Genomic DNA, 24,607 nt, shown 5'->3' with positions numbered 1-24,607 from the left:
AGGCCACATTAATTATTATTCTTAAAGGTTCACACAAAACTTATATTTATACTCTTTCTATACTCAGACAAGCTTCTACCCCCCCACCCCACCTACAAAACATGTCTATGACTGATCACATAGCTCCTCTAAGTACTTTTTCCCATTGTATTATAGATTGTAAGCTCTATCGCAGGTATGGTCTTCCGTCCCTTTGTTCTCACGTCACCATTTATTTTGTCTACCATGTATGTCCCTGGTTTGTGTTTGTCCTGTTTTCCCCACAGACCAGCACCTTAGAAATCAACGACAATAATAAGAACGTATCAAATTCCTCTTTTCCTATAAATGGCAAACTTGCGAGCAGTGTGTTTACCTCTTTGTGTGCTCTTCCCCAGGCTTCAGGGAAGAATTAGGGTCTAGTTTAGTGAAAGATCTAAAGTCCATGGACTTATCCTTTAGAAGGGACATAACCACGAAAAACATTTTTTTTTTGTTTTGTGCTTTTAAATATAAAATATATAAAGGATTATCTATTATCAATTATATATATAACGATAACGATTCTAAGTAATACCATTCTCTATACTATACTATTCTAATTTTGGAATCGCTGTGTGTGCTGGTTACTGTGTTTCCACTGACTTATGTGGCTGGGCTCAGACTACCGAGGCTGTATTATCTAATAGTGGTTATTAGTTTGCTTTGAGAAAGTCTACTGTGGTCGGACGAAACGCGTCAAAGAGTTTTTATCTATTATCACTGTAGATCCGAAAGACCCCACCTTTGCCATTCACTGTTTCCATATGTATTGAATGGAACCTGTTGTCTAGTAATCATCAAGACTTACTATATATCTGGACATTTTATCATCAGGGTGCGCACCCACAAGTCACGTGACCACCATACATTCGAAGTATCGAAACTGTTCTACCTAGTGGGGAGTCCGTGAGTTGATACATCATTGTTACCAATTGCAGTTCCGCTGGTTTCTTATGCTCATACAGGCTTCAATATTGTTCCTAGTTTAAAGACACAGCAATATTAGGAATCAATTCCCTAAGTCTTTTATTTTTATTGGTGTGGTTCCTAAGGTCTGGATCTTTAGCGTCATTTGGCATTTATTAACTGGTTATATCCATCTCTCATTGGAATATCTTATGGTGTAACACAATGCAAGGGGTGCAAATTAGTATTCTGTTTTGCACATAAGTTAAATACTGACTGTTTTTCATGTAACACACAAATATCAACTTTAAATTTCAGTGTACAAATAAGCTATCAAGTATTTGTGTGCTACATGAAACAACAGTCAGTATTTAACTTATGTGCAAAACAGAATACTAATTTGCACCCCTTGCATTGTAACATGGTTTTGTCCAGGAGACTTAAATAAGAAGTTTCTTAAGTTAAGATCCTTAATGAATCAGGTCCCTAGTTTATATCATATAGGATACATTGGTCTTTTTTTGCATGTTTTATATGGGATATTTCTCCCTAATGTCATATTATTCACTTGTAATTTATGTGCAGAGCCATATGCCTCTGGCTCCACTAACTAATAAATCGTTTTGTTTTTTATATATGCCGATTTGTCTTTTCAACATGTTTTATGTTTTTATTTTTACTTTCCTGGTGTTTATTTTGCGCTGGTTGTCTCTTTTTGCTTATTAGTTAATAACTGATAATTCTAGGTTACTATTTTTGTGAGTGAGAAAAAAAAGATAAAGAAAACAAGCAAACGCTCCAAATTATTATTATTATTATTATTATTGTTAATCATCAACAAAACTAGTTTTATTTTGCAGTGATAAAAATTATACGGCTGCAAATTATCATTAGAACCTCATCAAGCTACTTCGTTTGTGCTGAGTTGGCGATAGGAGGACAGCGGCTGTACATGTAACGCCCCGTCCTTATTAAATTGGCTTCCCCAGGTTTTTATTAATAATATTGTTTATTTATACAGCACCATAATATTACAAAGCATAATACGGAGAATATTTGCACATCAGTCCCTGCCCCACTGGAGTTTACAGTCTAAATTCCCTAACACATACTTGGGACAATTTTTGCTAGAAGCCAATTACCCTACCAGTATCCATTTGGAATGTGGGTTTAATCAGGAGCACCCAGAGGAAATCCATGTAAACAAGGGGAGAACATGCTTTGCATGGGGAATCTCTCTCCACATAGACCCAGAGACAGCTATGATTGGCAGGGAGGGTGTGAAATATAGGAAAATCCCTATCCCAAGTGAAACCACATTTGTTTGGCAGAGTTAGGTCTATTCTCAAACTATTAAATAGGTCCAAAAGAGAGACGAAGAAAAAGTGAGAGCGATGGAAAAACACAACAGTAAAAATCAGCTGCAGCTCCAAAAATAAAACAGTAAGAACTGAGACTGTTTTAGTGTAAGATGTTCTGCACACACAATAGCTCTGATGTGACTGCTGTGTAAAGGCCAAGGGCCTGATTCATTAAGGAACTTAGGCAGGAATTTAAGTAAGTTTTCTTACTTAAGCTTTCTGGACAAAACCATGTTGCAACGCAAGGGGTGCAAACTAGTTTATTCTTATGCACATAAGTTAAATACTAGTTGTTTTTTCATGTAGCATACCAATATAAACTTTAAATTTCAGTGTACAAATAAGCTATCAAGTATTTTTGTGCTACATGAAAAACAGCCAGTATTTAACTTACGTGCAAAATAATAAACTAATTTACACCGCTTGCATTAAAACATGGTTTTGTCCATAAAACTTAAGTATGAAACTTTTTTCAAATTCTTGCCTAAGTTCCTTAGTGAATCAGGCCCCAAGTGTAGACATAGTTTGCATGTATAACTTGACCACTAGGGGCGCTGCTCCTTTGCAGTCAAAGGCTGACATTTAATTTTTGCTGTGGTAGGGTAAACAGCGTCCAGTACTGTTAACCCCTTAATGACTGCGGTACTTTGTGACCAGATACATGTTAGCATTGTTGCTATGTACTTACTAAATGACAATAACTTTTTTTTTAATTTGGTAGTGTATCAGAATGACTATAATATATTTTTGATAAGTTATTATTGGGGGGTTTTTGGAACCTTTAATTTAATAAATAGCCTTTTTTAGGGCTATAGAAGCTAAATTAGGCTAAAATACTAATAAACATATTTTTCTATGATTTTAGGTATGGTTATTTTTAAGCAATTACATTGGAAAACTTCTTCTGTATGATCACAATGTTACCCCAAATATCTAAATTCTGCCCTATATAGTAACATAGTTGATGAGGTTGAAGAAAAAGACACCAGTCCATCAAGTTCAACCTATTTTGGATCTCCTGCGATCCTGCACTTATATTTGAATTGGATCCAGAGTAAGCAAACGCCATAATGGAGAAAATCCCACCAGACCCAATATTGCAGTCCTATTTTTACCCTATATCCACTACTATGCTTCATTTTAATTAACGGTCGTATCCCTGGATACACTTTTCCGCAAAAAACACTGTCTAACCCTTTCTTAAACATATCTTGGGAATGTTTCTAGTAGATCTTTTACAGAACAGACAATCATTATCATCTCCATTTATTTATATAGCGCCACTGATTCCGCAGCGCTGTACAGAGAACTGATTCACATCAGTCCCTGTCCCATTGGAGCTTACAGTCTAAATTCCCTAATATACACAGACAGACAGACAGACAGAGACAGACTATGGTCAATTTTGATAGCAGCCAATTAACCTACCAGTATGTTTTTGGAGTGTGGGAGGAAACTGGAGCACCTGGAAGAAACCCACGCAAACACGGGGAGAACATACAAACTCAATTATTATAAAAAGAAAAGTGATTGGAGTTTTGTGAATAAATGCAGAGTCAGGCCCTGCAGATAAGCTAGGATTGCCAGTGACTTGCAGATAGTTGTGTCCACAATTGAATCATGTGTTTCTCCTCCTCCACAACACCCCCGCCTTCCGCTGAACTTAGGTCCTTCCCCCCTTCCTCCTGCAGTCTTGGGCTCTTGGCCGTCCATTCTTTCAGTAACAGAGCTGTGGGTGATCCCAAATGCCAGGCGTGGGGGGGAGGGAGTTGTGGCTTGGTGACATTTCACATCACATCAGAGTATTAAGCTAACGACCACTTGAGGTTCAAGGCTAAACTGCAACTTTTATCACAGCAATAACCTAGATAAGCCAGAATTAACTCATCACCTTCCAAAGCAGAGGGCAACTCACAGCAGCTACATTGTAACTGTTACCAGATTGCTACATTTGTAACATTTCACCTAATGTATCTCCTGCTCACACTGTCAAGTTTATCTCCGGAGGAAACAATGTCAAATCATTTAAACGATAGTCTGAGTAAAATAAGTTTTAAAGCAGAAAGTTTCCACAGTTCTGTACAATTGGCAATAACAAGGTACAATATTGACATTGACATATAGAGCGATACATAAAGTGGAGCGGTCTGTACTTGTAACAGCTCACACCATAGGGATGATCTCAATGTCAGGTATAACAGAACAATGTTTTATGGCTTAAAAATCAGAAAGATATACAGTAAACTGTTTTTATTATTAAGGTATTTATATAGAGCCTGCTTATTCTGCATTACTTTGCAGAGAATATACCATTAACATAGGTTATACTTGCCCAGTCTCCTGGAATATCCGGGAGACTCCCAAATTCCGAATAGGTCTCCTGGATTCCCGGGAGAGCAGGCCATTCTCAGGCATCCTGCCCACTGATGGGAGACTCCATGATGCGATTTGCATCATTTTGGCCCATCCCCTATGGCAAAATGATCCATTTGCGTCATTGCATCGCGGTGCCAAATTGGTGCGATCCCCCCACCCCCACACTGTACCTCTCCTCCAGGAGTAAAAAGTAGTATGACATAGGTTCCTGTCCCAGTGGAGCTTACATTCTATACTTCCTATCACACGGACACACATACTCTAGTGTTAATTTTGTCAGAAGCCAATTAACCTACCAGTATGTCTTTGGAGTTTTATCAGTTGTACAAACACCTGCACCAATTGCATTACTCCTCATACCTACAGGCTTTTATTGTCCTTTGTGGGTCACAAATAGAAATCTCAGATTCCTACAAGTAACAGAACCTGTATAGACAACAGCATTTTTTTTCATTTGCAAATGTATAATGAGCCATCATAAATGATTTCCACACAAAACTCAAAGTCCAGGATATTTACATGATAACTTCTAAGGTCTGATGTGTTATAAAGGTTGTTTATGGAACGGTCTGGTCTGACATTGATAAATGCTGCTTGTTTCCGCTTCCCTGAATAGTATGAGATCATATATAGGGTGATGTGCCCTCTGTAACTACAGGATTTCAGTACACATAAACCTGTTATAACCAATAAACCCATTTCTCCAACAAGTGAGGCGTCAAAGAAAATAATATACATTTATTTACAGTGGATACCAGAAGAATGTGGAGCAACAGAGTTATGTTAGGTGTGTTCTTCATCACAATGTGACAAAAGATCACGTCACGAATGGGTGGGGACCTTATAAAGTCCTTAGAATATTTCTTGCCTTCAGTTACCTAAACACGCTGTGATTTTAATAAGCCATTTAATATCAGAAGTCCTGGATTTTTTGGAAAAGACAAACACCTGTATAGGAGGAAATACCTGTGTATGTCTCACTGTCAAAAAAATACTTTATGTGTAATTTGCATTGATAAATAATGTATGATTTAAGAATGCAATGATCCTTTTGGCTCGTATGTTTTATATCATTGTCGTTGTGGCAAAAAAACAATGCTATTTTTATACAATTAGTTTTGTTGAATCACAGGGTATTAAACACACATTTTTTCAGCTTAATGTGTTTCTGATTATTTTTTTAACATAGTCGGCTATTGCTATTTATAATGTAGGTATTGGATAATTTAACTATTTAAAAAAAACATGTGGTCTACAAAGATCACACAATTCGTTCACACTGCCTCCCTCTGACCAGTAATGGGTTAATGCCCTGCTGGTAACATGACCTAAGAGCGAGCTGGCAGGGCCTGGCTGGGGCCCCGAGAGAGGAGGAGCCGATTCTGCCCACACACAGTATATGGTCATTATCTCCCTGTCTCACAGGACTGGGCACAATATCTGTCAATCACTGCCAGAGCCAGACCACACCCCTGGAACACAAACCCCCTCTGCAAAGATCCCACCCATTCCTTAACCCCTTCTCTGCAGATATGCTAGATGTGTTCATACCGGCCGGATTCTGATAATAAGCCATATTAATCTACTGCTGGTTTATATCTGGGGGATAATACACAATAACAGCTTAGTAATAATTCAATAAAATGACAGACTACAATAACAGGATAAGCTCTACTCTTTATTAATATGGTTATATATTAAGCAGACATGCCTATAATTTACTAAAGTCATACTCTGTCCTTTAAATGTGTTTAATACAAGTTTACATCCCATTATAGTTTTATTTTATGTAGAACAAATATAGTGACTGTTCTGTACTCAGTAGGTAGAAAGCACCGGATAGCGCGATTGTCAGAAAAACACCTAAAAAGTCCTGTTAATTATACTGTAATCTTCTGTTCAGGTTCAGGAGAGGGAATGTCAGGTCTATGCTTGTACTTGTAGTTCCTCAATAGCTGGAGAGCTGTAGGTTGCCTGAAGTACAGCACTGTCTATTGCATCCTTGTGGAGACCTTATAAATAAAATATGATAATAATAATCATCATCACTATCACTTCTCTGTGAGTTGTAAAACTTTTCTATCTTTGGTACCTTCAAAATATTTTCTGAAGTTTTAACAAATGAAACAGAATATACATTTCTGGTGTTGTGTTGTGAGTGTCTCTGTGGTTCCTCTGTTTGTACAGTACAGAGAAAGCCCTGGCTCACGTCTGGATGGGGTTTCCTCTGTCTGATTACTGCCTTAACCCCATACAAACTGGTCTGTAAACAGCTCACTTCCTCCTCCTGATCCTCTGCTGGGAACTGTCTGACATCAATCAGTTCCAAATCCAGATTTACACAAACAATGTCCACTAATGTGCACCTTAGTGTCTCACTAGGCATTAAAATAGTGACCTATAATGTTGTCTCTAAACCGTAACTGTCAGCTTCAGTCTATAGTACTGATATCCGATCCTCTAAATGTTCACATGTTATTTAGACCCTGCGATAGTCCCCCCAGTGATCCCATCTTCAAAATACTTTTCTCAACGTGTACTTTATCATAACACATCTCATCACTGTCACCTTCCACAAGGATTCCAAACTCCACACCCGTATACACTGCACCCTCCCACAATGCTTTACGACTACTCCACACCCCATATACACTGCACCCCCCACAATATTTTACTACTACTCCACACCCCGTATACACTGCACCCCCCACAATATTTTACTACTACTCCACACCCCGTATACACTGCACCCCCACAATGTTTTACAACTACTAGACACCCCATATATATTCTGCCCCCCCATAATGTTTTACTACTACTCCACACCCCATATACACTGCACCCCCCACAATGTTTTACTACTACTCCACACCCCATATACACTGCACCCTCCCACAATGCTTTACGACTACTCCACACCCCATATACACTGCACCCCCACACAATATTTTACTACTACTCCACACCCCGTATACACTGCACCCCCACAATGTTTTACAACTACTAGACACCCCATATATATTCTGCCCCCCCATAATGTTTTACTACTACTCCACACCCCATATACACTGCACCCCACACAATGTTTTACTACGACTCCACACCACATATACACTGCACCCCCCACAATGCTCTATTACTACTCCCCACCCCATATACACTGCACCCCCCACAATGCTCTATTTCTACTACTCCACACCCCATATACAATGCACCCCAATGTTTTACTACTACTCCACACCCCGTATACACTGCACCCTCCACAATGTATTTCTACTACTACACACCCCATATACACTGCACCCCACACAATGTATTACTACTACTACTACACACCCCATATACACTGCACCCCACACAATGTATTACTACTACTACTACTACACACCCCGTATACACTGCACCCTCCACAATGTATTACTACTACTACTACTACACACCCGATATACACTGCACCCCACACAATGTTTTACTACTACACACCCCATACACACTGCACCCCACACAATGTATTACTACTACTCCACACCCTCCACAATGTATTACTACTACTACTACACGCCCCATATACACTGCACCCCACACAATGTATTATTACTACTACTACTACACACCCGATATACACTGCACCCCACACAATGTTTTACTACTACACACCCCATACACACTGCACCCCACACAATGTATTACTACTACTCCACACCACATATACACTGCACCCCAAACAATGTTTTACTACTACTCCACACCCCGTATACACTGCACCCTCCACAATGTATTACTACTACTACTACTACTACACACCCCATATACACTGCACCCCACACAATGTATTACTACTACTCAACACCCCATATACACTGCACCCCACACAATGTATTACTACTACTCAACACCCCATATACACTGCACCCCACACAATGTATTACTACTACTCAACACCCCATATACACTGCACCCCCACAATGTTTTACTACTACTACTCACCCCATATACACTGCAGCCCCCACAATGTTTTACTACTACTACTACACACCCCATATACACTGCACCCCACACAATGTTTTACTACTACTACACACCCCATATACACTGCAGCCGCCACAATGTTTTACTACTACTACTACTACTACTACACACCCCATATACACTGCAGCCCCCACAATGTTTTACTACTACTACTACACACCCCATATACACTGCAGCCCCCACAATACTTTATTACTACTAATGACCCCAAATATACTGCACCCCCACAATGTTTTACTACTACTACACACGCCATATACACTGCACCCCCCACAATGCTTTATTACTACTCCACACCCTATATACTGCACCCCCACAATGTTTTACTACTCCACACCCCATATACACTGCACCTCCCACAATGTTTTACTACTACTACACACCCTGTATATACTGCCCCCCACAATGTTTTACTACTACTACACACGCCATATACACTGCACCCCCCACAATGCTTTATTACTACTCCACACCCCATATATACTGCACCCCCACAATGTTTTACTACTCCACACCCCATATACACTGCACCTCCCACAATGTTTTACTACTACTACACACCCTGTATATACTGCCCCCCACAATGTTTTACTACTACTAAACACCCCGTATACACTGCACCCCACACAATGCTTTACTACTACTCCACACCTCGTATACACTGCACCCCCCACAATGTTTTACTACTACTCCCCATCCCGTATATACTGCCCCCCCACAATGTTTTACTACTACTCCACACCCCATATACACTGCACCCCACACAATGCTTTACTACTACTCCACACCTCGTATACACTGCACCCCGCACAATGTTTTACTACTACTCCACATCCCGTATATACTGCCTCCCCCCCCCACAATGTTTTACTACTACACACCCCATATACACTGCAGCCCCCACAATACTTTATTACTACTAATGACCCCAAATATACTGCACCCCCACAATGTTTTACTACTACTACACACGCCATATACACTGCACCCCCCACAATGCTTTATTACTACTCCACACCCTATATACTGCACCCCCACAATGTTTTACTACTCCACACCCCATATACACTGCACCTCCCACAATGTTTTACTACTACTACACACCCTGTATATACTGCCCCCCACAATGTTTTACTACTACTACACACGCCATATACACTGCACCCCCCACAATGCTTTATTACTACTCCACACCCCATATATACTGCACCCCCACAATGTTTTACTACTCCACACCCCATATACACTGCACCTCCCACAATGTTTTACTACTACTACACACCCTGTATATACTGCCCCCCACAATGTTTTACTACTACTAAACACCCCGTATACACTGCACCCCACACAATGCTTTACTACTACTCCACACCTCGTATACACTGCACCCCCCACAATGTTTTACTACTACTCCCCATCCCGTATATACTGCCCCCCCACAATGTTTTACTACTACTCCACACCCCATATACACTGCACCCCACACAATGCTTTACTACTACTCCACACCTCGTATACACTGCACCCCGCACAATGTTTTACTACTACTCCACATCCCGTATATACTGCCTCCCCCCCCACAATGTTTTACTACTACACACCCCATATACACTGCACCCCACACAATGCTTTACTACTACTCCACACCTTGTATACACTGCACCCCCCACAATGTTTACTACTACTCCACATCCAGTATATACTGCCCCCCCCCACAATGTTTTACTACTACTACACACCCCATATACACTGCAGCCCCCACAATACTTTATTACTACTAATGACCCCAAATATACTGCACCCCCACAATGTTTTACTACTACTACACACGCCATATACACTGCACCCCCCACAATGCTTTATTACTACTCCACACCCTATATACTGCACCCCCACAATGTTTTACTACTCCACACCCCATATACACTGCACCTCCCACAATGTTTTACTACTACTCCACATCCAGTATATACTGCCCCCCCACAATGTTTTACTACTACTCCACACCCCGTATACACTGCACCCCCCACAATGCTTTACTACTACTCCACACCTCGTATACACTGCACCCCCCACAATGTTTTACTACTACTCCACATCCCGTATATACTGCACCCCTCACAATGTTTTACTACTCCACACCCCATATACACTGCACCCCCACAATGTTTTACTACTACACACCCAATACACACTGCACCCCCACAATGCTTTTTTACTACTCCGTGCCCAACCTTCTCTGCCGAAGATTTCAAACTGATTAACTCGCCATCTCCGTTGTCCTCTACCCAAACAACTTGTTTTTCAGGTACTTTATGCCCTATTTCCATTGTCCCCTCCTCTAATGTTTTCTTACCAATCCACAACTTATTTCCATACTAAGCCCACTCACAATCCCCTATATAAATACTATACAATTTTTATAGTACCCCAACACCACTTCCCCATCAATAACACTTTATAACCCATCCACCTCACTGTCCTCCCACACGATCTGTTTACAAACTACACATCACTGTCATCCCCCCACATCCGAAATATATTCAAGACTACATATGCTGGTTTTAATGTAAATATATATCTGACAGTATCAGGAGCAAGATAGATGCAAGTGTAACAAAGTGGAGGTACCCTGTGCCCTTATGTCTTACCCCTCTAATGCCCCTCAACAACCAAGTCACTATCCATCTACTCTGCTTCTGCCTACAAACTCTGCACCTACTATGAGGACAGGTGAGAGGAACAACAGAGACCCTCACACACTGCAAGAGTAACTGAATACTCAATAACAGGCAATCTATGGCACTGCAGCTATTGCAGAACTACAACTCCCAGAATGCTTCATATGCAGGTTGCCCCCTGCAGAACTGCTTGTGAGGCTGAGCTGTCAGGGTAAGATGAGCTGTCATTGATAGAGAAAACTGAGCTGTCAATCACAACGCAGACAGCAGCCAATCACTGAGCAGGCTGAGCTGTCGAGCTCGCGCACAGATCTATTCCCCGGATAATCCCGCTCTAGATGTCTGTGGCGCTGACATTCCCCAGCCCCGGTCTCTGCAGAGCGCCCCCCGAGCACCCGTCCACGGCCGGTCCCCGGTGCAGGGTGCCGGGAAGACCCATCAAACCCCGCGTCCCGGAGAGCGACACCTCCAGCGGCAGCACGACGTCAGCCCACAATGCCCCGCGGCCGGGTGACCAGCATTACCTCATCCCGTGAGCCTCCGCGACGGTTAGAATCTTCTAGGGCGGTCGCCATGGCGACCAGGGCTCATTTGCGAGCCGGGCCCCGCCCACCCCGGCGGCCCGGCCAATGGCAGGCCGCGGGGGTGACATCATGTCTATTTTTAGTGGGTGACCGCTCGCAGATAAGAGTTAGCTGCACGCTGCCCCGAGCTCACAGTGCGAGAGAGCGGAGCTGCCTGAGTGACAGCCCGGGAGCCTGCCTGCACCGTGCACCCTGCCCCGTGCACCCTGCCCGCACCCTGCACGGCCTGACAGCGGGTGAGTACCGGGCTGGAGCCTCAGGGAGGGAACTTTATAAAGTTACAGCCACAGTTAGAAACTTTTATTCTCCCAGTTCCCAGGTTCTATCTGAGCTCTGGGAGAAGTTTCCCCAACTCTCCAGCTGGGAGTGTGAGATCCTGGTACATGCACAGTTATTGCACTGATACTGGGAGTAGTAAGAAGTAGTACTGAGCCTGTTGGAGGGAGGGATGGGGGTCAGTACCTGGAAGGATGAATATTGGGATCACTATAATGAAGTGGCAGCAGACAGGGACTGGGGGTTACAGCAGACAGGGACTGGGGGTTACAGCAGACAGGGACTGGGGGTTACAGCAGACAGGGACTGGGGGTAGCTGCAGACAGGGACTGGGGGGAGCTGCAGATGCTGCAGGATCATCCACTAACTTGTTTACTTTGCATTTTGCAGGACACGTTTTGTAGACCCCAGTTACTGCCGGACGACTCCCTTTCTCCCGCTGTCTGGGTTACTGTTTGTATGACTGCGAGGATGGAGACTACTTTCTACGACGATGCACTGAGCGCCGCTTTCGCCCAGCCTGAGGCTGCCGGCTATGGATACAACCCCAAGGTGCTGAAGCAGAGCATGACTCTGAACCTGTCTGACCCTTCCAGCGCCATCAAACCTCACCTGAGAAACAAAGCCGCTGACCTCCTCACGTCTCCGGACGTTGGACTGCTCAAACTCGCCTCCCCCGAGCTGGAGAGGCTTATTATCCAGTCCAGCAATGGGATGATCACCACCACCCCTACCCCGACTCAGTTCCTGTGCCCCAAAAACGTTACGGACGAGCAGGAAGGCTTTGCAGAGGGGTTTGTGAGGGCGCTGGCAGAACTGCATAACCAGAACATCTTGCCCAATGTCCCCTCTGCCCCTCAACCCCCTGCCAGCACCGGACTGACACCTGTTTCATCTATAGCTGGTAACACTGGATTCAGCAACACTTTGCAGAACGAGCCTCCTGTTTATGCCAATCTGAACAACTTTAACCCAACTAATATCACCAGCACTCCTGCCTTCAACAGCAACGCGATGGGTTTTGCATCGCAAATTAATGCCAGCCCTCCAATCCCTGTACAGCACCCCAGGCTGCAAGCTCTGAAAGAAGAGCCCCAGACTGTCCCAGAAATGCCTGGGGAGTCCCCTCCGCTCTCTCCCATTGACATGGAGTCCCAGGAGAGGATAAAAGCAGAGAGGAAGCGTATGAGGAACAGGATCGCCGCTTCCAAGTGCAGGAAGAGGAAGCTGGAACGGATTGCAAGGTTGGAAGACAAAGTTAAAAACCTAAAATCTCAGAACTCTGAATTGGCTTCCACCGCCAACATGCTCCGGGAGCAGGTAGCCCAACTGAAACAGAAAGTGATGAACCACGTTAACAGCGGCTGTCAGCTAATGCTAACACAGCAGCTGCAAACGTTCTGAAAGGACGGGCGTGGGAAGAGCAGGGAAGAGTGTACGGAGCACATGTGAAACAATTTCAGGTTGAAACTCCTGGTTGGAAAAAAAAAAAAATAGGCATTCGTGATCGGACTGTTGAACACGCGTGCGCGAGGAGTCTGCCAATCCTTCCGTCGGAGCAAGTGGTGGTAGGGCGATGAGCGGTATCAATATATACAGCTCTGACACGCCAGATCTGTGTGCGTAACATTGATCCAGGACTGCATGGACTCTAACTTTCAATGATCATTCAGTATTACGGTGAAACTGCTATAAAGACTGTACAGCTTCTCTAACTCACACAGAGAGGAGGGGGCTGTGGGAGGGAGGCGTCCGATTAAATGACAATTTCTGCTTGTCTTCTACTTAACTGTATATGTACATATCTGTTTTTTTATATATATATATTCTAAAAGCTGACTTGTGAGTCGGTTAATACAGCTTCAGGCTTTTTGTACGTTCTATTTATGTTGGGTTTATAAACCCTTTATTGTCTGTAAATAAGAGAATTTTTTTTGAACTCTTATGAGTTTAACCTTTGTAATAAAGTATATAATTTTTCTATGTTTTTTTTGTTTTGGTTTCAGAAAATGATTCCACATTGTTCAAATATATTTAAGAAAATTTTAAAGATTTGGAAAATTTTAGTTGTTTTTTTTTTTTTTTAATTTATATTGATATTATTTTTTTTTACATTGCAATAAACATGCATGATAAAGTAGTTCATGTCTATGGCTTTTATACAGTAAATTTATATACCGCATGCAGGGGGAGGGAACATTCCCAGATGTGTTTTGCGTTAATAATGCAGGGAGTACTTGCTAAGTTTTGAAACAATGCTAATACAAGCTTTTACTTGTTATTTGAAAGTTGGTTCGCAGGACAATATATTTTGTAACTTGGGGGTGGACAAAACTAACTCTTTGAAACTGCTGCTGCTGAAGCTTGGAAGTTAGAAAGTTGCCCAACTAACCAGAATTGATTTATTTTGGCACCTGACAATCCTTGGGGCTGCTTATTCGAGTCCATTGTGAAATATCAGCTCAGCAGACTAAACATCTATATTCCCACAGTGCAGTTATTAAGCCTCTCTTCCTAGACGTTACATAGTATATGTTGCATATTCATTCCTTTGCATTTGCACTTTGTTTATTGCCTCATATATAGCAAATTAACTCTGTATACATACATTACAGGCTCTGTGCAACAATACATGGTCTCTCAATGCTGTGTATTTACCTCCCTTGCTGTATAGATAAATATCTGTATCTCCTTTAAATCATCAGAGATAACAGCACAAACTTGGGTCAGTCTGCACAAAACTCAAATTCACTGTGAAAAATGAGGGCGTGAGTCTTTACAGAGTAAACCTCGATCTCTTGTCTGCCTTCGATAATCTCTGAGATTTCTTATCTTCGTATAATCCTTGTACAATTACAGCAGATTTGAAAACAAGTTTTTTTTGTATATCACAGTAACCAGGGCTCCAAAACAGGGTCATAACACTGAAAAATGGCTTCTATAGAGACATATCTTGTGTGCGTGACAGTACTGTCCGAAAGTCATAATTTGCTAAAGAATATAAAGCCTTTATGCATTAAGTATGAATACTTGTCACCGAGGGGGCTTGTTCAGTTCGAATCTGTGGGAGCATTTCTTTTTTACAGACTAAGCAATAAGCGCTTATATTAATAAATACCAGAACTAAGGTTTCTTCTTCCAAATCACCCATGTGCATAGGTATCACTGAACGTTTCTAGGAAAAGAAAGTGAAAGTCAATCACATATATTTCTAGTTTCCTAATTGATTATTCTGGTCAATGCACAAAGATGTATCGTCCTAGTGAAGGTTTAACAGATCTGTATGGTCTTGTGTTACAATGTATCTGTCACTGAGCTGGCCCAATGTGTATAGGATGCATCTATTGATTCACTGGGGACCCAGAAGCAAAAAAACTGCTCCGCAGCTCAAACGCTTCAGACCGCAAGTGGGAATAGTAGTGTGTATGAGGTTGGAACCATTATAACATTCCAATACCCATCTATATACTATTCTGCTGTTAACAAATGATAGTAAGATCATGTGGGTAAGGGACCTAGGGCACAAAGGCTGCTTATAGCACCTAGTCCCGCCCACAAAATGTCTGCCTCCATTGTGTACCTCACAAAGTGTCACAGCGATGTCACTAATTCATAGCGAATAGATGCAGTCTCCAATATGGCTGCCTTCTCTGTAACAGACAGGTGTTTAATACACATCTCCCATCCGTTTCAAAATGATGGAAATATAGCTCCAAAACAACTGGAAAATGCATGTTACGTTTTGCCCTTAATCAGATATTAACCAATCAATAAAGCACATACCTCATACACTCATTAACAATTAAATAACAATTTTGTCTCGCTTATTTCTTTGCCTGCATGATCATCATCATTTATTTATATAGCGCCAACATATTCTGTAGATCTTGGAGCCGAGAGCGTTGATGGATTCTGGGTTTTGAGTGAAACTTTATTTATGGTGAAAGTTACTCATTAGACTTAGAGCAGCTTTTACCCTGTGACTCTTCCTGCAAATTCATGTTCTCAGTTCCAGTTTTGCAGACAGCACATATGTAGGTATAATACCTTATCTCTCCACGATAGTTCCTCTCCTGTCTTGTTAGCAGCTGTCTTTCTACTCTCTCCCCCTGGACTTCCCTCTGATACCCAAAACTCATCATCTTCAGAGCTGAATTAATATTTGATCTCGTTCTGCCCCATCTCCACACTTAGCCTCTCAAATTACAGCATTATCAACACACAAGTCCATCTGCCAATGCCCGTAGGGGAATGGGGTAGGGGTCTTGTTCCTGTTCAACCTTCAATAATTCACAAAATGATTCTTTTAATGTAATTTTCTCCACACGCAAAGCAGCTACTCTTCTGCTTGCAAAAATCTGCACTAATTTCTGGTTTAATTCCTTCCTTGTTATAGTATATCCAACCATCCCTTCATCTAACTACCATTCAAAGAGCTGATCATTTCTGTACTAAGATAGTCTGCCGTATATAACATCGCTCTGTGTTGTACCTATCGCTGCAGTTCTACAGATAATTAATAATCTGAAGTACCCACATTTGCTGTTACCCAACCAATCAGATTCTGTCATTTTTCTAGTGTTGTTTATATAGTAAAAGCAAACATTTCATTGGCTGATATGGGTTATATTGTACCATGCTGTGGAATAAGCCCCCTGGTAAGTTCCTGCGTTCAGCTGATACTTAAATTTATTTGATTGATTTTAAAAATGCTGATTGGACCCAAATCACCTGGTGCTGGACATGCACGCTGTAAAAACAGCCATATCGGACGGTTGACCTAATATCGCAGCTCGTATAGCCCAAAAATCGTTAGGATTATTTGGCATTTTCATAAATGTGAACGAAAGATGACCGCAGATGACCACTATCTACCTGTACAGATGGTCACCTTCTGGCCACAGTGATTCCACATATCATCTGATGTTTGACAAACATTTTTATGGCCAAATCTAGCATTGATCCCGTTGCCCAGTTTTGTGGGTTGAAGGAATAGTCAGCCAATCAATTTTATTTGTGTCTCAGTGATGTCACTAGTAAAGTGGCTACATACACTGTGTGTAAACGTTTGTCAGCCCTTAAGATAATTTGCAGATAGAAGGTCTCTATTATGGAAGTAAAAAGAGAAAATGTACAAGATCAGTTCCTGTGTCTTCCCTAAGGTTTCCAACCCTTATTAATGACATAGAATGGTAGAAATATCTGTTGTATGCTGTTATCATCAGTGCTCAGAATGAGGGTTTTGTTTTACACAGTATACTTACATTGTTGTCACATTTTAGAAGATAGATACAATGTAACAGTGGGACTGAATCCATCCAGACTAATTCAATGCAGTCTAAAGAACGCCTGTATTCTGCTCTATTGAATCAGACTGGACACGTTGGGGGATTTCAACGCAACATAAAGCCCCATCGAAACCACGTCTGATGTGCGACTGTGCACGCTTACAGGTATTACGATTAGTAAAACATCACTGATGTTTGCTCCTTTATGAGGTGCCAGCAAAAACTAGCAATGTTTTACTGCCCTAACATCACCTTCGTCATCACCATTTATTTATATAGCGCCACTGATTCCGCATCACACGGATTCTTATCATACAAAGCTCCGACGGGTCAGCGCTAGGAATTGAACCCCCCCCCCCCCCCCCCCTTCCCCATTGAGTCTTTTTGCAATGTCAGCCGCAATGGACGACCCTTAAATATAACTTTAAGGATCCAAGGAAATTCCTGTCTGAGTAAAAGTAGGGTTTCAACACTTACCATTCTGGATTTTTAAAAAATGCACGTGTAACTTTAAATACGCTCACTGTCACCAAGACATTTGCACCTTCTTTATAAGCAGGAACTATTCCTGTAAATTAGCCATTTAGCAATTATCTTGTGCATAATCCTTGCTATTTGGCTACATGACGGTGATGATCAGTAATATGGCCCCTTCTTGGAAGCTATTGCCAGCCCCCACTATGAACAATCTCTTTCACTCTTTTTCTTCCACTCCCACTATTTGCTCGTGAACTTTTTAACTTTTCAGCTCTTGTTTGAAGGCTTTGTGCTTTCCATAATCCCCATGAAACTCAGCCCATTTTGCCCTGAAAAGTGTGATGTTTACAGTGTTTGAGGAGAGAAGGTTTCAGATGTCAGTTGCTGGGAGGATCCCTAACAATATCCAGCACTGAAGTCACAGTTCCCGGAAGTTTGGTTGTGTCTGACCATATGTGGGCATGGGAGAAGGAAACTCCTGTACAATTCAGAGAGATGGGTGTGACATTGTATTCATCCAGCTTGCACCAACTAGCTGAGTGTTTGCCTGCTCCAACACATCATTTTCTTGAAAGGATTAGTGATTTTTGGCGCCGTAACGAAGTTCGAAATGTACTTTGTCTTAATTACATCCAAAACAAACATTTTCTTTTTTTTTTTATAGGCATAACTTTGCAATGTTTGCTGTGCAGTTCATGCCTATTTTTGTAATCCTTATCAGTATTTGCATACTGATTATTTTCAGGGGAAAAAAAATCTACATATACCGCTGTATACCAGTCCACTTTGACCACTATCTATCTATCTATCTATCTATCTATCTATCTATCTATCTATCTATCTATCTATCTATCTATCTATCTATCTATCTATCAATCCTTCCTTAACTGGAATGCAAGTTGAACCTGAGATTCTTCTATGCGTAATCCATAGATAAGTGAAATAGTTCTGCAAAGTTCTGAGATTCTCTAAATTTCAATATTTCACAGCCAGCACAGGTCCGGCTAAAACTGAACAAAGAATTGCCTTTTAAAATGTAATTTTGACCAAAATTGTTTGCTGACATGTTGTTTTTGAAAAAACATTGTATAAATAAATAAAAAAAAACAAACAAACATACATTTTAAGCAACTTAGTTTGACAGGATGGACCGCCTATGCCACCATGTCTGTTGTTGCTGGGAACCGGCTGGGATTACTTTGCCACCGTCCCCTTATGTTATTCCGAATATGCCCCTCCTGCCGCAGTAGGAGGAGCCTGCTGCCACCACTGGACTCCTTTATGGCATCCAGAACAGGGCCCTCTTAACAACATTTTGGGCCCCCAGGGAAAGCAGTGCACCGGGGCCCCTATATATGTATATATATATATATATATATATATATATATATATATATATATATATAAAAAAGATTATATATATGGGCCCTGCAGCTCAGGGGGCCCGTCAGAGGCAGCACAAGAAAAAAAAAAACCTGAAAAAAAAAAGATGAAAATACTTACCTTGCGGTCAGCTGGCGATCCGGCTCCCTCCCTGGTCTACTCCTTCGTCGCGCTCCGCAATGGATGTCGGGCGGCCGTGATGACGTCACGCCCGACATGCACTGCGAGCGCCACACGGAGGAGGAGACCAGGGAGGGAGCCGGATCGCCAGCTGACCGCAAGGTATTTTCATCTTTTTTTTTTTTTAGTTTTTTTTCTTGCGCTGCCTCTGACGGGCCCCCCTGGGCTGCAGGGCCCCTGGGCACCTGCCCATTGTGCCCAATGGGAAAGACGGCCCTGATCCAGATAATGTTCCTTCTGGTTAACTGACGCTGCTAGCGTACTCCTGTGCTGGTACACTTGACCCTCACCACTTACTATGGATCAGGGTGCTGTGGATGGATCCCCCCTGGCCTATCACACTGACCAGAGCTGCTGGGTAGCGGCAGAGCGGTGGTACTGGAGAGCTGGATCCAAACCTCAGAAACAGCTGGAGGACGGATTAGCTTTAGGGTCTAATCTGCAGGTCACAGGATTACAGCAATATTGAAGAAGTTGTCAAGCAGGGTCTTGAAGCAGAGAGTGATGTTTATTTCGCTCAAGTGTCCTGACAAGGACATTTCCACTGATTAAAGGTATCAGTGGTCAGGTCAGATGGACCATCAGAATGATACATTTCAGTTTACAAGGGCTCCCTTTTCATACAGTTTCAGACACAGCCTCACAGACTATTTTTAGAATCAGGATGCAATTTGTTTACCCAAACATGGATTTTACATGTAATACAAAGCTAACAATATTTATGCTTATCTGTGATATCCTAAAACCTTGCTGTGATTCCCTGCGTCTTATTTTGGACACAGTGGACATCTGACAGCAAGTCTAGTTACCCCTTCCTTTCACTTAAGGGGTATTGGACACTGACATCAAAAGGTCTAATCAACATGAGATTAGCATGGGTGCTTTCTCCCAACAATTGCAAAATACACATTTCCACATTTCCTCCAAAGAAAAGAATTTGTCAAGAAAAGTTGCAAACCCCAAACAAGGCATTTCCTTACACCAAGATATACAAAAGACTTTCTAAACAAAGACTTATTGTATCAGATATATACATCAGAAATAATGAATTTCCACTAGCAAGGTTAAAACAGAAAAAACAAATTTTCTCCCCTGATCTCAGAAATAAAGATTTCCTAAATCAAAATATACACAATATCAAAAATAAGTGCATTGGCAATTATATAAAAAAGCGCCCTGCACTATTTCCTTTGAATAAATTTATACCATAAGTTATTAATAAGTGATCCAGTCACACTGACCATTAATATTTTTTTCTTTACACAAATATATGTTAAATATACTGGTGTTATATACCCTGTATGTTATGTACTAGTGTTATATCATATATAGCACTGGGGTCATGAGTTCGATTCCTGACCATGGCCTTATCTGTGTGGAGTTTGTATGTTTTCCCCGTGTTTGCGTGGGTTTCCTCTGGGTGCTCCAGTTTCCTCCCACACTCCAAAAACAAACTAGTAGGTTAAATGGCTGCTATTAAATTGCCCTTAGTCTCTCCCGGTCTCTATGTGTGTGTGTATGTTAGGGGATGTAGATTGTAAGCTCCAATGGGACAGGGACTGATGTGAGTGAATTCTCTGTACAGCGCTGCGGAATCAGTGATGCTATATATATATAAATAAATAGATGATGATGATATACTCTATATGTTATATACTGGTGTTATATAATATACTCTATATATTATATACTGGTTTAATATACTCTATATGTTATATACTGGTGTTATATACTCTATATGTTATATACTGGTATTATATACTCTATATGTTATATACTGGTGTTATATGCTCTATATGTTATATACTGGTATTATATACTCTATATGTTATTATACAGGTGTTATATACTCTATATGTTATATACTCGTGTTATATAATATACTCTATATGTTATATACTCGTGTTATATACTCTGTATGTTATATCTTGGTGTTATATAATATACTCTATTTGTTATATACTGCTGTTATATACTCTATATGTTATATACTAGTGTTATATACTCTATTTGTTATATACTGTTGTTATGTACTCTATATGTTATATACTGGTGTTATATACTCTTAATGTTATATCCTGGTGTTATATAATATACTCTATACGTTATATACTGGTGTTATATACTCTGTATGTTATATCCTGGTGTTATATAATATACTCTATATGTTATATACTGTTGTTATGTACTCTATATGTTATATACTGGTGTTATATACACACTATATGTTATATACTGGTATTATATACTCTATATGTTATATTCTGGTGTTATATACTCTATATGTTATAAACTGGTGTTATGTACTCTATATGTTATATACTGGTGTTAAATAATATACTCTATATGTTATATACTGGTGTTATGTACTCCATATGTTATATACTGGTGTTATATAATATACTCTATATGTCATATACTGCTATTATATACACACTATATATTATATACTGGTATTATATACTCTGTTTGTTATATCCTGGTGTTTTATAATACTATCTATATGTTATTTACTGGTGTTATATACTCTGTATGTTATATACTGGTGTTATTTACATTATATATGTTACATACTGGTGTTATATAATCTGTATGTTATATACTGGTGTTATATACACTCTATATGTTTTATACTGGTGTTATATACTCTATATGTTATATACTGGTATTATATACTCTATATGTTATATACTGGTATTATATACTCTATATATTATATACTGGTATTATATACTCTATATGTTATATACTGGTATTATATACTCTATATGTTATATACTGGTATTATATACTCTATATGTTATATACTGGTGTTATATGCTCTATATGTTATATACTGGTGTTATATGCTCTATATGTTATATACTGGTGTTATATGCTCTATATGTTATATACTGGTGCTATATGCTCTATATGTTATATACTGGTATTATATACTCTATATGTTATATACTGGTATTATATACTCTATATGTTATATACTGGTGTTATATGCTCTATATGTTATATACTGGTGATATATGCTCTATATGTTATATACTGGTATTATATACTCTATATGTTATATACTGGTATTATATACTCTATATGTTATATACTGGTATTATATACTCTATATGTTATATACTGGTGCTATATGCTCTATATGTTATATACTGGTATTATATACTCTATATGTTATATACTGGTATTATATACTCTGTATGTTATATACTGGTATTATATACTCTATATGTTATATACAGGTGCTATATACTATATATGTTATATACTGGTGTTATATGCTCTATATGTTATATACTGGTGTTATATGCTCTATATGTTATATACTGGTGTTATATACTCTATATGTTATATACAGGTGTTATATACTCTATATGTTATATACTGGTGTTGAATACTCTATATGTTATATACTGGTATTATATACTCTATATGTTATATACTGGTATTATATACTCTGTATGTTATATACTGGTATTATATGCTCTATATGTTATATACTGGTGTTATATGCTCTATATGTTATATACTGGTGTTATATGCTCTATATGTTATATACTGGTGTTATATGCTCTATATGTTATATACTGGTGTTATATGCTCTATATGTTATATACTGGTATTATATACTCTATATGTTATATACAGGTGCTATATACTCTATATGTTATATACTGGTGTTATATACTCTATATGTTATATACAGGTGTTATATACTCTATATGTTATATACTGGTATTATATACTATATATGTTATATACAGGTGCTATATACTCTATATGTTATATACTGGTGTTATATACTCTATATGTTATATACTGGTATTATATACTCTATATGTTATATACAGGTGTTATATACTCTATATGTTATATACTGGTATTATATACTCTATATGTTATATACTGGTGTTATATACTCTATATGTTATATACTGGTGTTATATACTCTATATGTTATATACTGGTGTTGAATACTCTATTATATGTTATATACAGGTGTTATATACTCTATATGTTATATACAGGTGTTATATACTCTATATGTTATATACTGGTATTATATACTCTATATGTTATATACAGGTGCGATATACTCTATATGTTATATACTGGTATTATATACTATATATGTTATATACAGGTGCTATATACTCTATATGTTATATACTGGTATTATATACTCTATATGTTATATACTGGTGTTATATACTCTATATGTTATATACTGGTATTATATACTTTATATGTTATATACAGGTGTTATATACTCTATATGTTATATACTGGTGTTATATGCTCTATATGTTATATACTGGTATTATATACTCTATATGTTATATACAGGTGCTATATACTATATATGTTATATACAGGTGTTATATACTCTATATGTTATATACTGGTATTATATACTCTATATGTTATATACAGGTGCTATATACTATATATGTTATATACAGGTGTTATATACTCTATATGTTATATACTGGTATTATATACTCTATATGTTATATACAGGTGCTATATACTATATATGTTATATACAGGTGTTATATACTCTATATGTTATATACTGGTATTATATACTCTATATGTTATATACTGGTGTTATATACTATATATGTTATATACTGGTATTATATACTCTATATGTTATATACAGGTGCTATATACTATATATGTTATATACTGGTATTATATACTCTATATGTTATATACAGGTGCTATATACTATATATGTTATATACTGGTATTATATACTCTATATGTTATATACTGGTGTTATATACTCTATATGTTATATACTGGTGTTGAATACTCTATTATATGTTATATACAGGTGTTATATACTCTATATGTTATATACAGGTGTTATATACTCTATATGTTATATACATTTGCTCTAGGTCTAGCTGTAGAAGAGAAATCACTGATAAGAAAATAGACGCATGAATAAATATGTTGTCAGTAAAGTAAGAGGAGTTTGCCATAATCTATACCAACTATAGAAAGTGTAACATGAACAGAAGAGCTTACAA

At 39.3% G+C, this 24,607-nt stretch overlaps 1 protein-coding gene across 1 annotated transcript; it reads left to right on the top strand.

Moving 5' to 3' along the window:
• The first annotated feature begins 11,686 nt into the window (after positions 1-11,686).
• On the top strand, positions 11,687-14,221 carry JUN (Jun proto-oncogene, AP-1 transcription factor subunit). Its single transcript, XM_075181735.1, has 2 exons — positions 11,687-12,194; positions 12,625-14,221. The coding sequence occupies exon 2, from the start codon at positions 12,694-12,696 to the stop codon at positions 13,636-13,638; it is 945 nt and encodes a 314-aa protein (XP_075037836.1). The 5' UTR covers positions 11,687-12,194; positions 12,625-12,693; the 3' UTR covers positions 13,639-14,221.
• Positions 14,222-24,607: the final 10,386 nt, after the last annotated feature.

Source organism: Mixophyes fleayi, chromosome 8 (assembly GCF_038048845.1).
Source record: "Mixophyes fleayi isolate aMixFle1 chromosome 8, aMixFle1.hap1, whole genome shotgun sequence".
Taxonomy (NCBI): Eukaryota; Metazoa; Chordata; class Amphibia; order Anura; family Limnodynastidae; genus Mixophyes; species Mixophyes fleayi.
The sequence above is the reverse complement of the archived record's forward strand: the minus strand, read 5'-3'. Positions and strand labels throughout refer to the sequence as shown.